The sequence below is a fragment of the Rattus rattus genome, chromosome 2 (genome assembly GCF_011064425.1).
Source record: "Rattus rattus isolate New Zealand chromosome 2, Rrattus_CSIRO_v1, whole genome shotgun sequence".
NCBI classification, from domain to species: domain Eukaryota; kingdom Metazoa; phylum Chordata; class Mammalia; order Rodentia; family Muridae; genus Rattus; species Rattus rattus.
In genome coordinates, this window is record NC_046155.1 from 144,122,894 (window position 1) to 144,135,639 (window position 12,746).

The following is a 12,746-nucleotide window of genomic DNA, read 5'->3' on the forward strand; positions in this document are numbered from 1 at the left end:
CTGTGCCCTTTTCTTTGGTGGTGTGAAAGAATAGAAACATTTGAAATAATGAGCTTGGGCCTACAGATTTGGTTCATGTACAGATAAAAATAGAGCATACATAAGATACTAATGAGCTAGATATGTAGGCAAGTTAGGTGACACACATAAAATTTTGGGATTGATACCCAGTACTAAATAAATACTGTATATGGTAGATGATTGCAGTCCTAGAAATCAAGAGGTAGCAGAAAGAAGCACCTAGCTTCAAGGTCATCCCTGGCTATATAGACAGTTTATGGCCCACCTAATCCATAGATGTGACTATCTGAAACTCTTAACAGTTGGATTATTGAATCTGAGTTGTGGATTCCTGTAGCAGGTAGGACTTCCAATGGAGAGATAAAAATAGTAATCTGATCACAAACCTTTGTCCCCAAATGTGCCCTACTTACAAGATGTGCGTGAACAGAGTTGTTGCAGAGACAGTGAGAATGGCAATCTATGACTGTCCAGAATTGAGATACACCATGAGATACAGCAATCCCTGGCATTATTAGATACTCTGATATGACTGCAGGCAAGAGTCTAGAATATCTGTACTCTGAGATATCACACCTAGCACCTGAATAAAACACATAGTATCCCACAGCTGAACGTTAGATAGAGTTTTGGGAGTCTTGTGAGAATGTTGGGGAAAGGAGTGAGGGATCCAAAGAGAATGAGAACTCCAGAGGAACACCAAATGTTTCAACTATCTTGGATTTTTGGGCACTATCAGAGACAGAAACACCAACCATAAATATTTGCATGAGCTAGACCTAGGGGCCCTGTACCTATATAGCAGGTTGGTCTTGACAAACGTCCCTGAACAACTGGAGCCAGGTCTGTCTCTGAATCTGTTTCTTGTCTGTAGAACTTGTTTTCCTAACTAGGTCACCTTGTTTGGCCACAGTGGGAGAGGATACACGTAGTCCTCCACAGATTTGATGTGCAATAATGAGAAGATACCCTAGGTGCACCTACCCCTTCTCAGAATAGAGCGAGATGTGAAAAGGAGCTGTTGGGTGGCATTGAGAAGAGAGGGGTGCTGGATATTGGGATATAAAATGATTTAATTTAAGAAATAAATATCTCTGAGTTTCCCCCATCTCCTACATTTCACAGAATACTCACCATTTCCTTTGAGGAACCATTCAATATAAGTTCCCAGTGAGTCTGGCTTCTTCACAATATTTAACTTACGTATGAAAAAATAACGAGAAACAAGAGCATCTCTGGGATTTCTGATGAGATAGATCACCTTAAAGCGAAATATGGAAGAGAAAGTCAATATTCACTGATCACTTTTAACTGGCATAATTTCTATAAAATATCAGTCAAATATTCATTGGTTTCTTTTTTTTTTTCTTTTCTTTTTTTCAGAGCTGGGGACTGAACCCAGGGCCTTGCGCTTGCTAGGCAAGCGCTCTACCACTGAGTTAAATCCCCAACCCCTATCCATTGGTTTCTAAAAACATTTATTACTTTTGTAATTCCCCTTTTCTAATTTTACTTGATTTGTAAAGCTGGAACTACAAAGGAGTAGTTTATTAATAATGTAAAAATAAAACCAAAACCAGAGTTATTGAACAGTTGTAAAGATCATTTTATGTACATATATATATATATGTGTGTGTGTGTGTGTGTGTGTGTGTGTGTGTGTGTATATATATATATATATATATATATATAGAAATATATACATAGGAATACCAGGATGCAGGAATCCCTGCCTTGTGAGGGACACAGTCACTTTCCACTTTGAACCTGCAACTTGAGAATACCTGGAGTGCTGGATCTACATCAACTCCAACAAAACCCAGATGGAGCTTGATTCCTACGTAGTCTGAAATGCCCAGGATCACAGGATCATGAGGAAGCTCGATGACAAGGAGATCGGACCCACCCAGGAACATTAGTGTTTTGACACACTCAAGATCACAGTTGAGACAATAAAATATTTTCCAACAGCCAGTAAAATTGGGACCACCACAGAAACCAGGGAAACATAAACCTGCCCAGGCAGAGACACGGGTTCTTTCTTGCTTATACCTGTGCCAGGAACTAATCTAGGCCTCTGACTCCTCACTTATTTATGCATCACACAGAGAAAGCTTGTCTCCCAGGAGCTCTGACAAAACAAGACCTCATGACCATGGTCACACCAGGATTTTAGGATCTCTGAGGCAGCTTGAATCCCAAAAGTTCTGACAGACCCAGGATCTCAGAATCACATGAACACAGAATCACAGAATCACAAAATCACAGAGACAGCTGGACTCTGAGGAGTTATGAAACAGCCAGAATCACAGGAAGGAAAGTCTCAAGTCAGAGACCGAAACAGCAGGTAGCACTAAAGTTAACAAGATGGTGAGAGACAATTACAAGAACATAAGCAACAGAAACAAGGGCTACCTGGCATCATTAGAACTCAGTACTCCCTTTACAGTAAGTCCTGGATACATCATCACAACAGAAAAGGAAGTTTCAGATTGAAAACCACATCTCATGGTGATAATAGAGGACTTTAAGAAGGGCATAATTAATTCCTTTAGGGAAATACAGGAGAACACAGGTAATCAGGAAAAATTCCTTAAAGAGGAAACACAAAAATCTCTTTAAGAATTACAAAACACAAAAGCAAAAAAGGTGAAGGGATTGAACAAAACCATCCAGGATCTAAAACTGGAAATAGAAACAATAAGAAAATCATGAACAAAGACAATCCTGAAGAAAGAAAACAGGAAAGAGATGAGGAGTCAAGAGATCAGCAAGCATCACCAACAGAAATGTAAGAGATAGAAGGGAGAATCTCAGGTGCAGAAGATACCATAGAAAACATTGGAATAACAGTCAAAGAAAATAGAAAATGCAAAAAAAACCCAAAAACCAAAACATCTAGGAAATCCAAGACAAAAATGAATAAACCAATCCTAAGTCTAATAGATATAGAGGAGAATGAACCAACTTTTAGGGCCGGTAAATATCTTCAACCAAATTAAAGAGAAAAACTTCCCTAACCTAAAGAGAGAGGTACCCATGAACCTACGAGAAGAATACAAAACTGCAAAAAGATCAGAAGAGAAAAGAAACTCCTGTCATATAATAATAAAAAGACAATAAGCACAAAACAAAGAATATTAAAAATAAAAAGGAAAAATTCAAGTGACATATAAGGCAGACCTATCAGAATTACACCAGTCTTTTCAAAAGTGGTTCTAAAAGTCAGAAGATCCTGAGCAGAGTTCATTCAAACCCTCGGAGAACAAAAATGTCAGCACAGACTACTATATCCAGCAAAACTATCAATTAATATAGATGGAGAAACCAAGGTATTCCATGACAAAAACAAATTTATAGAAAATCTTCCCCCAAATGCACCTCTACAAAGGATAAGTGATGGAAAATCCAACACAAGGAAGGAAGCTACAGATTAGAAAAAGCAAGAAAGTAATCTTCTTTCAACAACCCCAAAATAAGATAGCCACACAAACATAATTCCATCTGTAACAACAAATAGCAGGAAGCAACAATTTTCCTTAATTTATCTTAACATCAATGGATTCAATTCCTCAATAAAAAAAAAATAGACTGACAGGACATGACCAAAGGACCCAGCATTGTGCTGCATATAGGAAACACACCTCAGTGACAATAGCAGACTCTACCTCAGAGTAAAAGACTGATTTTTTTTTCGAGCAAATGGTCCCAAGAAAGAAGCTGGAGTAGACATTCTATTATCAAATAAAATCGACTTTGAACCAAAAGTTTTCAAGAAAGTTAAGGAGGTTAGTACTTGTAAAAGAAAAAAATTATCCAGATAACCACTCAATATTGAATATTTATGCTTCAAATGCAAGGGGACCTATATTGATGAAAGAAACCTTATTAAAGCTCAAAGCACACATTGCACCTTACACGATAATAGTGGGATATTTCAACAACCCACTCCCATCAATGGACAGATTATGGTAACAGAAACTAAACTGAGACACAGGGAAACTAAAAGAAGCCATGAACCAAATGGATTTAACAGATATTTATAGAATATTTCATCCTAAAACAAGAGAATTCTCCACACCTCATAGTGCCTTCTTCAAAATTGAACATATACCTGATCACAAAACAAGCTTCAACAGATATAAGAAGTTTGAAATAATCCCATGCATCCTAAGAGATAACCATGCACGAGGGCTAGTTTTCAATCACAAGAAAAACAACACAGCCCATATATGATATCTCAACACCGGTCTACTCTATGGTAATTTGTTCAAGGAAGAACTAATTTCATGACTATTTAGAATTACATGCAGTTGAAGACACAACAAACCCAAAATTCTGAAACACAATCAAAACAGTGCCAAGAAGGAAACTCAAAGCCCTCAGTGTCAAAAAACCTGGACAGACCACACACTAACAACTTAAAAGCACACATAAAAGCTCTAGAACAAAAAGAAGCAAATGCACATAAGTGGATATAATATACTGCAGAACATAATCAAAATCAGTGCTGAAATTAAACAAGTAGATATTAAAAGATATATACAAAGAAGCAACAAAACCAGGAGATATTACTTTAAGAAAATCAACAAGATATGTAAACCCTAAATGACACTACCAGAGGACACAGAGAAAGAATCTAAATTAACAAAATCAGAAATGAAATTAGAGACATAACAAAAACTGAGGCAATTAAAAATTAGCAGATACTACTACAAAAGCATATACTAAAAAAAAAAACAGAAAATCTTGATGAAATGGACAAGTGTATACACAAATACCAAATACTAAAGTTAATCAGCATCAGATAAACCATCTGAACAGTTCCATAAGCCCTAATGAAATAGAATTAAACATTAAAAGTCATCCAACCAAATAAAGCTGAGGACCAGAATGGTTTAATGCAGAATTCTATCAGATCTTCAGTGAAGAACTAACACCAATACTCTTCAAAGAATTCCACAAAGTAGAAATAGAAGGATCACTTCCCAGTTTGTTCTATAAAGCCATAATATTAATTATATCTAAACCACACAAACCCCAACAAAGAAAGTGACCTTCAGACCAACTTTCCTTATGAATATCAATGCAAAAATAATCAATAAAATTCTAGCAAACCGATTCCAATTACAGATCAAAGCGATCATTCAACATGATCTAGTAGGCTTCATCCTAGGGATGTAGGGTTGGTTCAATATACAGAAATCCATCAACATAATTTACTATAAATGAATTCAAAGAAAAATATTTGATCATCTTATTTAATGTGGAGAATGCATTTGACCAAATTCTGCACCCCTTCCTGATAAAAGGCTGGGAAAGATCAAAAATTCAAGGACGATGCATAAACATATTAAAAGGAATAGACAGTAAACTAGTAGCAAGCACCAAACTAAATGGAGAAAACTTGGAGCAATCACACTAAAATCAGACCTAGACAAGTCTGCCTACTCTCTACCGACATACTCAATATAGTATTTGTAATCCTAGTCAGAATAATTAAACATCAAAAAAAGAGGTCAAAGGAATACAAATTTGAAAGGAAAAAGTAAAAATATCACTATTTACAGATGATATGAGTGTATGCTTATGTAACTCCAAAAATTCCACAAGAGAACTCCTAAACCTGATAAACAACTTCAGCAGAGTGTCTGGATAAAAAATTAACTCAAACAAGGCAGTGGCCTCCTTATACTCAAAGCATAACAGTTTGAGAAAGAAATTAGGGAAACCACACCATTCACAATAGTCACGAATAACATAAAGAACATAGTGCGATTCTAACCAAGCAAGGGAAAGATCTTTATGACAAGAACTCCAAGTCTCTGAAGAAACAAAAAGACCTCAAGAGATTTCAAATCACCCATCTTAATTGATTGGCATGATTAATATTGTAAAAATGGCCATATTGTTAAAATAAATCTACAGATCTCATTCAATCTTCAACAAAATTCCAACTCAATTCTTCACAGAGTTAGAAAGAGTAATTTGCCAATCCATTTGGAATAACAAAATATCCAAAATAACAAAAACTATTATGAATAATAAAATACCTTCTTGGGGAATCAGAATACCTGACTTCAAGTTGTATTAGAGAGAAATAGTGATAAAACATAAAACCTGCATGGTATTCGTACTGAGACAGTAAGGTAGATAAATGTAATGGAGTTGGAGAAGCAGAAATAAACTCACACACCTGTGGCCACTTGATCTTTCACAAAGGAGTTAGAATGATTCATTGGGAAAAAGAAAGCATTTTCAACAGATGGGGCTGCTTCAACTGGAGGTCAGCATATGGAAGAAAGTAAATTGACTCATTCTTCTGGAAACAACTCAGATGCTCTTCAACAGAAGAATGGATACAGAAAATGTGGTACATTGACACTGTGGACTACTACTCAGTTATTAAATACAATGACTTCATGAAATTAGCAGGCTAATGTTTTGAATTAGAAAATATCATCCTGAGTGAGGTAGCTCAATCACAAAAAAAAAAAAACTGCACATGATATGTACTCACTGATAACTGGATATTAACCTCAAAATTCATAATACCCAAGATGCAATTCATGACCACATGAAGCTCAAGAAGAAGGAAGACCAAAGTCCTGATGCTTCTGTCCTTCTTCAAAGGGGTAACAGAATGCTCACTGGAAGACATGTGGAGAAGAGACTGAAATAAAATTTATCCAGAAACTACCCCACATTGGGATCCATCCCCTATGCAGTCTTGAAATCCAGACAGTATTGTGGATGCCAAGAAGTGCATGCTGAAAGGAGCCTGATATACCTGTCTCTTCAGAGGCTCTCCCAGAGCCTCACAAATACAGAAGCAGATGCTTACAATCAACCATTGGGATGAGAATATAAGTCCCCAAAGGAGGAGTTAGGGAAAGGACTGAAGGAGCTGGAAGAATTGACAATCACACAGGAAAAACAACAATATTAATCAACCAGACAGGTAACAGTTCCCACGGACTAAACCACCAATCAGAGAGTATATATGGAGCCACCCATGACTCTGGCCACATATGTGTCAGAGGATGGCCTTGTAGGGAAGGCATCAGGGGATGAAGAGGCCCTTGCTGCAATATAGCGGAATATTATGAAAGGGTGTGAGGAGGGACTGTAGGGGTGGGTGAAGGCTCAATGCTGCAATATAGCGGAATATTATGAAAGGGTGTGAGGAGGGACTGTAGGGGTGGGTGAAGGAGCCCTATCATATAAGTGGAGAAGAGGTAATGAGAGTTGATTTTCCAGAGTGAAAACCAGCAAAAGGGTAACATTTGAAATGTAAATAAAAAAATCCAGTAAAAGAAAAGGAAAATTAAAAATGTAGATATATATCTATGTAGGAATATATTTAGGAATATATATGCATATGAGTGCATATCTATCTATCTATCTATCTATCTATCTATCTATCTATCTATCTATCTACCTATATGTGTGTGTGTGGATGTGTGTGTGTGTGTGTGTGTCTGTGTGTATGTGTCTGTGTGTGTGTGTCTTTGTATCTGTGTATGCAACCTGAATTAATTAAAAAACAAGCCAAATATTTGAAAGAGAGAAAGGAGGGAATATATCAGTGGTTTTGGAAGGAGAAGTGGAAAGTTGGAAATGGTGTATGTAAGTATATTTCATTATTATATTTTAAACATAAAAGAAATAAAACTAATCATTCTTCATAATTTTGTACCAATTATTATAAAAATCATCTCTTTAAGCTTCAATTCCCTAGCCAAATTTTACCAAATCCAGTTAAGACACATGCTTATATTTAAATGGTCACAAATTCATTGTGATACTTTAAAGAGAGATCATTCTAAATTTATCTTTCTGGTTTCAGCAAGAATTAACTATAGATGCTATGGCGGAGGTCCTTACCAAAAAAAAAAAAAAAAAAAACAAAAAACAAAAAAACAAAAAAAAAAAAAAAAAACCGAACTTTCTTACTATTTAGGGGCTATGGTATGTCAGAATGTGGATATTTGTATTTCTTCTAGTCATTCTCATTCACTTTCATAAGGGATTACTGTGGCTACTAAGCTCAGTAGTCAGCTAAACACTGCATGACAGTGTGTGTACAACTGACCTTTGAACATTGATGACTTGTGAGGATGCTTCCCCTATGAACAACTGTGTCTCCAATGATTTATCCACACAGAGTTTGGGGTATATGTTATAATTGCTTCTTTGACTTTTGTGACAATAATACAGTAATACTGCACTGTACACTAAAGTTTGAACTCTGTGTGGCCTACATATGTATTTTCTGAATGTTCTAGTGTGATATTTCACTTTATTCCTTAAAGCTGCCCAGGATCACTGTGTAATGGTCCACATCTTGATACTCTAATGTAGTCTGAGGTGAGGAAACTTCAGCTTCACATAGTGCATTAGAATCCCACCTTCATATTTCTGTAAGAGCTCCAATGCCTGTCAGGGTCAAATAAATTCAAAGAATATTAGTTAAAGAAAATCTCAACCATTGGACACTGACCTTGGCCTTGGAACTGAAGAGAGACTTGGAGAAAAGATGCATGGGAAGATGGGACGTCATGAGTCGTGGTCCTTCCATTTTGATTAATTGATCATATCCTTTACCAGTCTCTATCCAGGGTGAGCGATCCCAGATGGGCACAGATTGGATCCACTTGGGATCTCCCTTGGTCTGAATCAAGCAGACAATCTCAATCAGCCAGTTCGTTCCTGAATGAAAAGTAAAAGTGACACTCATTTCAATAGTACATGCCAAAAAGCCTCAAGTAGAATATATACCCATAAAATTTACAGTGCTGCCCACTTTCAATTTTGAAACACAGACTTGTGTTCACAATGTTCACATAGAGTAAATACAAAGTATTCACTCAACATTAATTTCAAGACTTCATTTTTTAAAAAAATGAGACACTATACTCAGTAAACACTAAATTGTCAATGGATTATCTCCTCCAGTTGTGGGCCACCTTCATTTGACATTCTGGTGGAGTGAATTTGACTTTTGCAGATATTTCACAGTGATGAAGTCATAGCATCTGTCTTCTAAGACTACCTGTCTGAGTTTAATTCATTGCCATTGAGATGCAACAATGTTGCAGTGTATGACTGAGTACTTCTTTTTAAGGGGAATCAATTACCTTGTGTATATTTTACCACACACAGTCACATTTGTGTTAATGTGCTCATTTGTTATTGTCTGGTTATCTTTTCCTGGATTCCCACTGCTTTTAGATTTTCTGTGTCTCTGTGATATTGATGTCAGCCATCTAATACTTACTCAAGTTCTGTGCTTTTTCCACAGTGCAAACATCCATTACCCAAACTGCTATAATGTCACTTTTTGAATTCTTGAGTTTTCAGATTCCAATTCCTGACAAGGTCCATTGAAATTCTACATGGTGCTGTTCTCTCCTCCACATCTCCTTTATACAGTCCTTTATTTCTTCTCTTTCTTTCTTTCTTTCTTTTTTTTTTTTTTCGGAGCAGAGGACCGAACCCAGGGCCTTGAGCTTCCTAGGCAAGTGCTCTACCACTGAGCTAAAACCCCAACCACTTTATCTCTAAATACTCTTTCTTCCAGTTATTTTTATCACTCTCACTCTTCTATCTCTTTAAAACATATAAAGACAAATTCGTGATTCTGACTCAGGGTATATTATCACTCTTCTAGTGACATAGCTGATCACTTCTCTTCACATAGGTCATATGTGCAGTCTTTCTCTGAGTGGAACACACACAAATCTCCATTCCCACAAATCATTTTACACATTGGATATATAGAGCACTCCATTCCTCACCCAAAATAAATGAAGATCAAAACCCTACCCTCCCTTATACGATTCAGAATCAGTCTTACTGATGGTCCTTACCTGACTTGGGGTAAGTCAATATGATCAAGTCGTCTTCTTTCACCACAAACTTATTACAAACATTTTGCAAAGTTTCCTTTGGAACCAAATTGGCAGGAAAAAGTATTCCTTCAAAACAAGTATAGTCTAACATCTAGCTCTGTGTAGGTGCTGTTAGGATTCCAGCTCTTGCCACCTTTTCAGCTTGTAGCAAATGCTGAGAGGTAAGAGTTATAGTGCAGTTAAATAAATCATTAACATTCTCTAGTCTGCTGTGAGACTAGCTACTGGTAGGAATAAATAAATATTGTAACACACGTTCAAAGGTTACTGTGTTGAGCAATTTGAACTCGTATAAAGGACATTCTGCAGCATTTGTGAGCCCAGGTTCATGACCCCAACACAAAAACTAAGTAAGAAGTAATAGGACATAAAAATGTAGGATAATTTAAAATGTCTTCTAATACAATTTAGTTTTCAGAATGACATTAAATATGCAGAAACTTGACAGATATTATATAGAAACTTCCATGACAAATACTTTTTTAAATTGTGGTTCCTTTTGAGAAACTCATAGTATATTTGCTGCCTTTCTTCCCTGCAAAGCTCTCCCTCCCTTTCTATGCTTATGATCTCTTCTTTAATATTTTTGCTATCTATCTATCTATCTATCTATCTATCTATCTATCTATCTATCTATCTATATATATCTATATATATCTATATCTATATATATATATATATATATATATATGCACACATATATAGTCAACCTACTGAGTCCATTCAGTTGGACTTGTATGCTGAGGTATGTGTTGAGATTGGAAAATTAATGTGGGATTTCATCTTCAAACACAGCTTATTCTACATCTCTTAGCAGTCATTGATATGATGTATTTCTACTTCTAGGGTATAACCATATAGAATTTTCCCTGATCTCTTTCATGTGACTAATAGTGCTATTATGCTGGTTTGTTTGGGTAACTATACTGTTAAGAGTTCATGTGTCTTTTTTTCTCTGTTTTGTCTAAGAGGGACATATTCTACCAGCAGGAATCTTAGGACACTGGAGGACTTCTGTACTCTCCTCTGTGATGTTTTCCCTGAGTCCTAGGTTTAAAGGATGTATTGAAGATGTACTGTTTAGGGTTAGGCACCTTACTGTTAATTGTTACCTTCATTTTAGCCCACTGTGAATATGGAAGCATCTCCATACGTTGTAAAAAGAATAGTCTTTAAAAAGGGTGAGGGAATATAATTACCTGTGCATATAAGAACAGGTATTTATAAAAGAGCTGGATATCATACTTGTTTAGGAAACTGATAGCAGTGAGCCTTTTGAGTTTTTTTCACTTCCAGCACTAGGTGGTTGCCTACATTTACAACAGAAGACATAACTTCCCTCTTTTTAAAAATATTTCATTATATTTTAATTGAATATTTACTATTTACATTTCAAATGTTATTCCTTTCCCAGATTACCTTCCATAAGCCACAATCCCATCCCCCCACACTTCTTATATGAAGGTGTTTCCTCTCCTCAACCACCCTCCCTTCCAGACATTCTGCTCTGATTTTCTCCTATGTTGGAGTGCCCAGCCCTGGCAGCACCAAGCGCTTCTCCTCCCATTGGTACCCAAAATGGCATCGTCTGCTACATATGGAGCTGTAACCATGGGTCTGTTCATGTGTGCTCTTTGGATAGTGGTACTGTCCCTGGGAGATTTGGTTGGCTGGTATTGTTGTTCTTATGGTGTTTGAAGCCCCTTCAGTTTCTTCAATCCTTTCTATAACCTTTCCAGTGGGTAACATGTTCTCAGTTCAATGTTTTGTTGTTGCATTAGCCTTTGTATACGTCATGCTCTGGCTGAGTCTCTCGGGAGAGAACTATATCATTCATGCACTTCTTGGACTCATTAATATTGTCTAGTTTTGGAGGCTGTATATATAAGGACTGGATCACCAGTTGGGGCAGGTTTTGAAGGGACATTCCTTCAGTTTCTGCTCCAAATATTGTCTCTATATGTCCTCCTATGAATATTTCTATTTCCCCTTTGAAAAAGGACAGCAGAACCTGCACTTTATTTGTCCTTCTTCTTGAGCTTCATGTGGTCTGTGGATTGTATCCAGGGTAATTCGAGCTTTGGGGCTAATATCCACTTATCAGCAAGCATATAACATGTGTCATTTTTTATGATTGGATTACCACACTTAGCATGATATTTTCTAGTTCCATCCATTTGCCTATGAATTTCATGAAGTCATTGTTTTTGATATCTGAATAGTATTCCACTGTGTAGATGTACCAGATTTTCTGTATCCATTCCCTGTTAAAGGGCATCTCTGTTCTTTGCAGCTTCTGCCTATTATAAATAAGGCTGCTATGAACATAGTTGTCTATGTGTCTTCTTATATGTTGGAACAAGTTTTGGGAATATGCCCAGGAGTGGTACATCTGGGTCCTCAGGTATTGCAGTGTCCAGTTTTCTGAGGAAGCTTCAGACATGTTTCCAGAATGGTGGTTGTACCAGTATGCAATTTCTCCAACAATGAAGAGTGATCCTTTTTCTTCACATCCTCGTGAGCATCTGTTGTCACCTGAGTTTTTGATCTTTGCCATTCTAAATGGCAAGAGGTAGAATCCCAGGGTTGTTTTGATTTGCATTTCCTTGATAAGGATGTTGACCATTTCTTTAGGCACATCTCAGATATTCGATATTTCTCAGCTGACACTACTTTGTTTAGCCAATATACCATTTATAGTAGGGTTATTAGGCTCTCTGAAGTCTACTTTATGGCATTCTTTGTATATATTAGATAAAGCCCTCTATTGGATGTATTATTTGTAAAAATCTCTCCCCAATCTCTTGGTTG

At 36.6% G+C, this 12,746-nt stretch overlaps 1 protein-coding gene across 1 annotated transcript in view; it reads right to left on the reverse strand.

Moving 5' to 3' along the window:
• Positions 1-10,079, reverse strand: part of LOC116894312 (alcohol sulfotransferase) — a 54,463-nt gene extending 44,384 nt beyond the window's left edge. Inside the window, exons 1-3 of the mRNA XM_032896008.1 lie at positions 9,894-10,079; positions 8,525-8,733; positions 1,156-1,282 (exon numbers count right to left, since the gene is read on the reverse strand). Of these exons, the coding sequence (XP_032751899.1) occupies positions 1,156-1,282; positions 8,525-8,733; positions 9,894-10,026 (469 nt within the window). The 5' untranslated portion in view covers positions 10,027-10,079. The remainder of the gene's footprint in view (positions 1-1,155; positions 1,283-8,524; positions 8,734-9,893) is intronic.
• Positions 10,080-12,746: the final 2,667 nt, after the last annotated feature.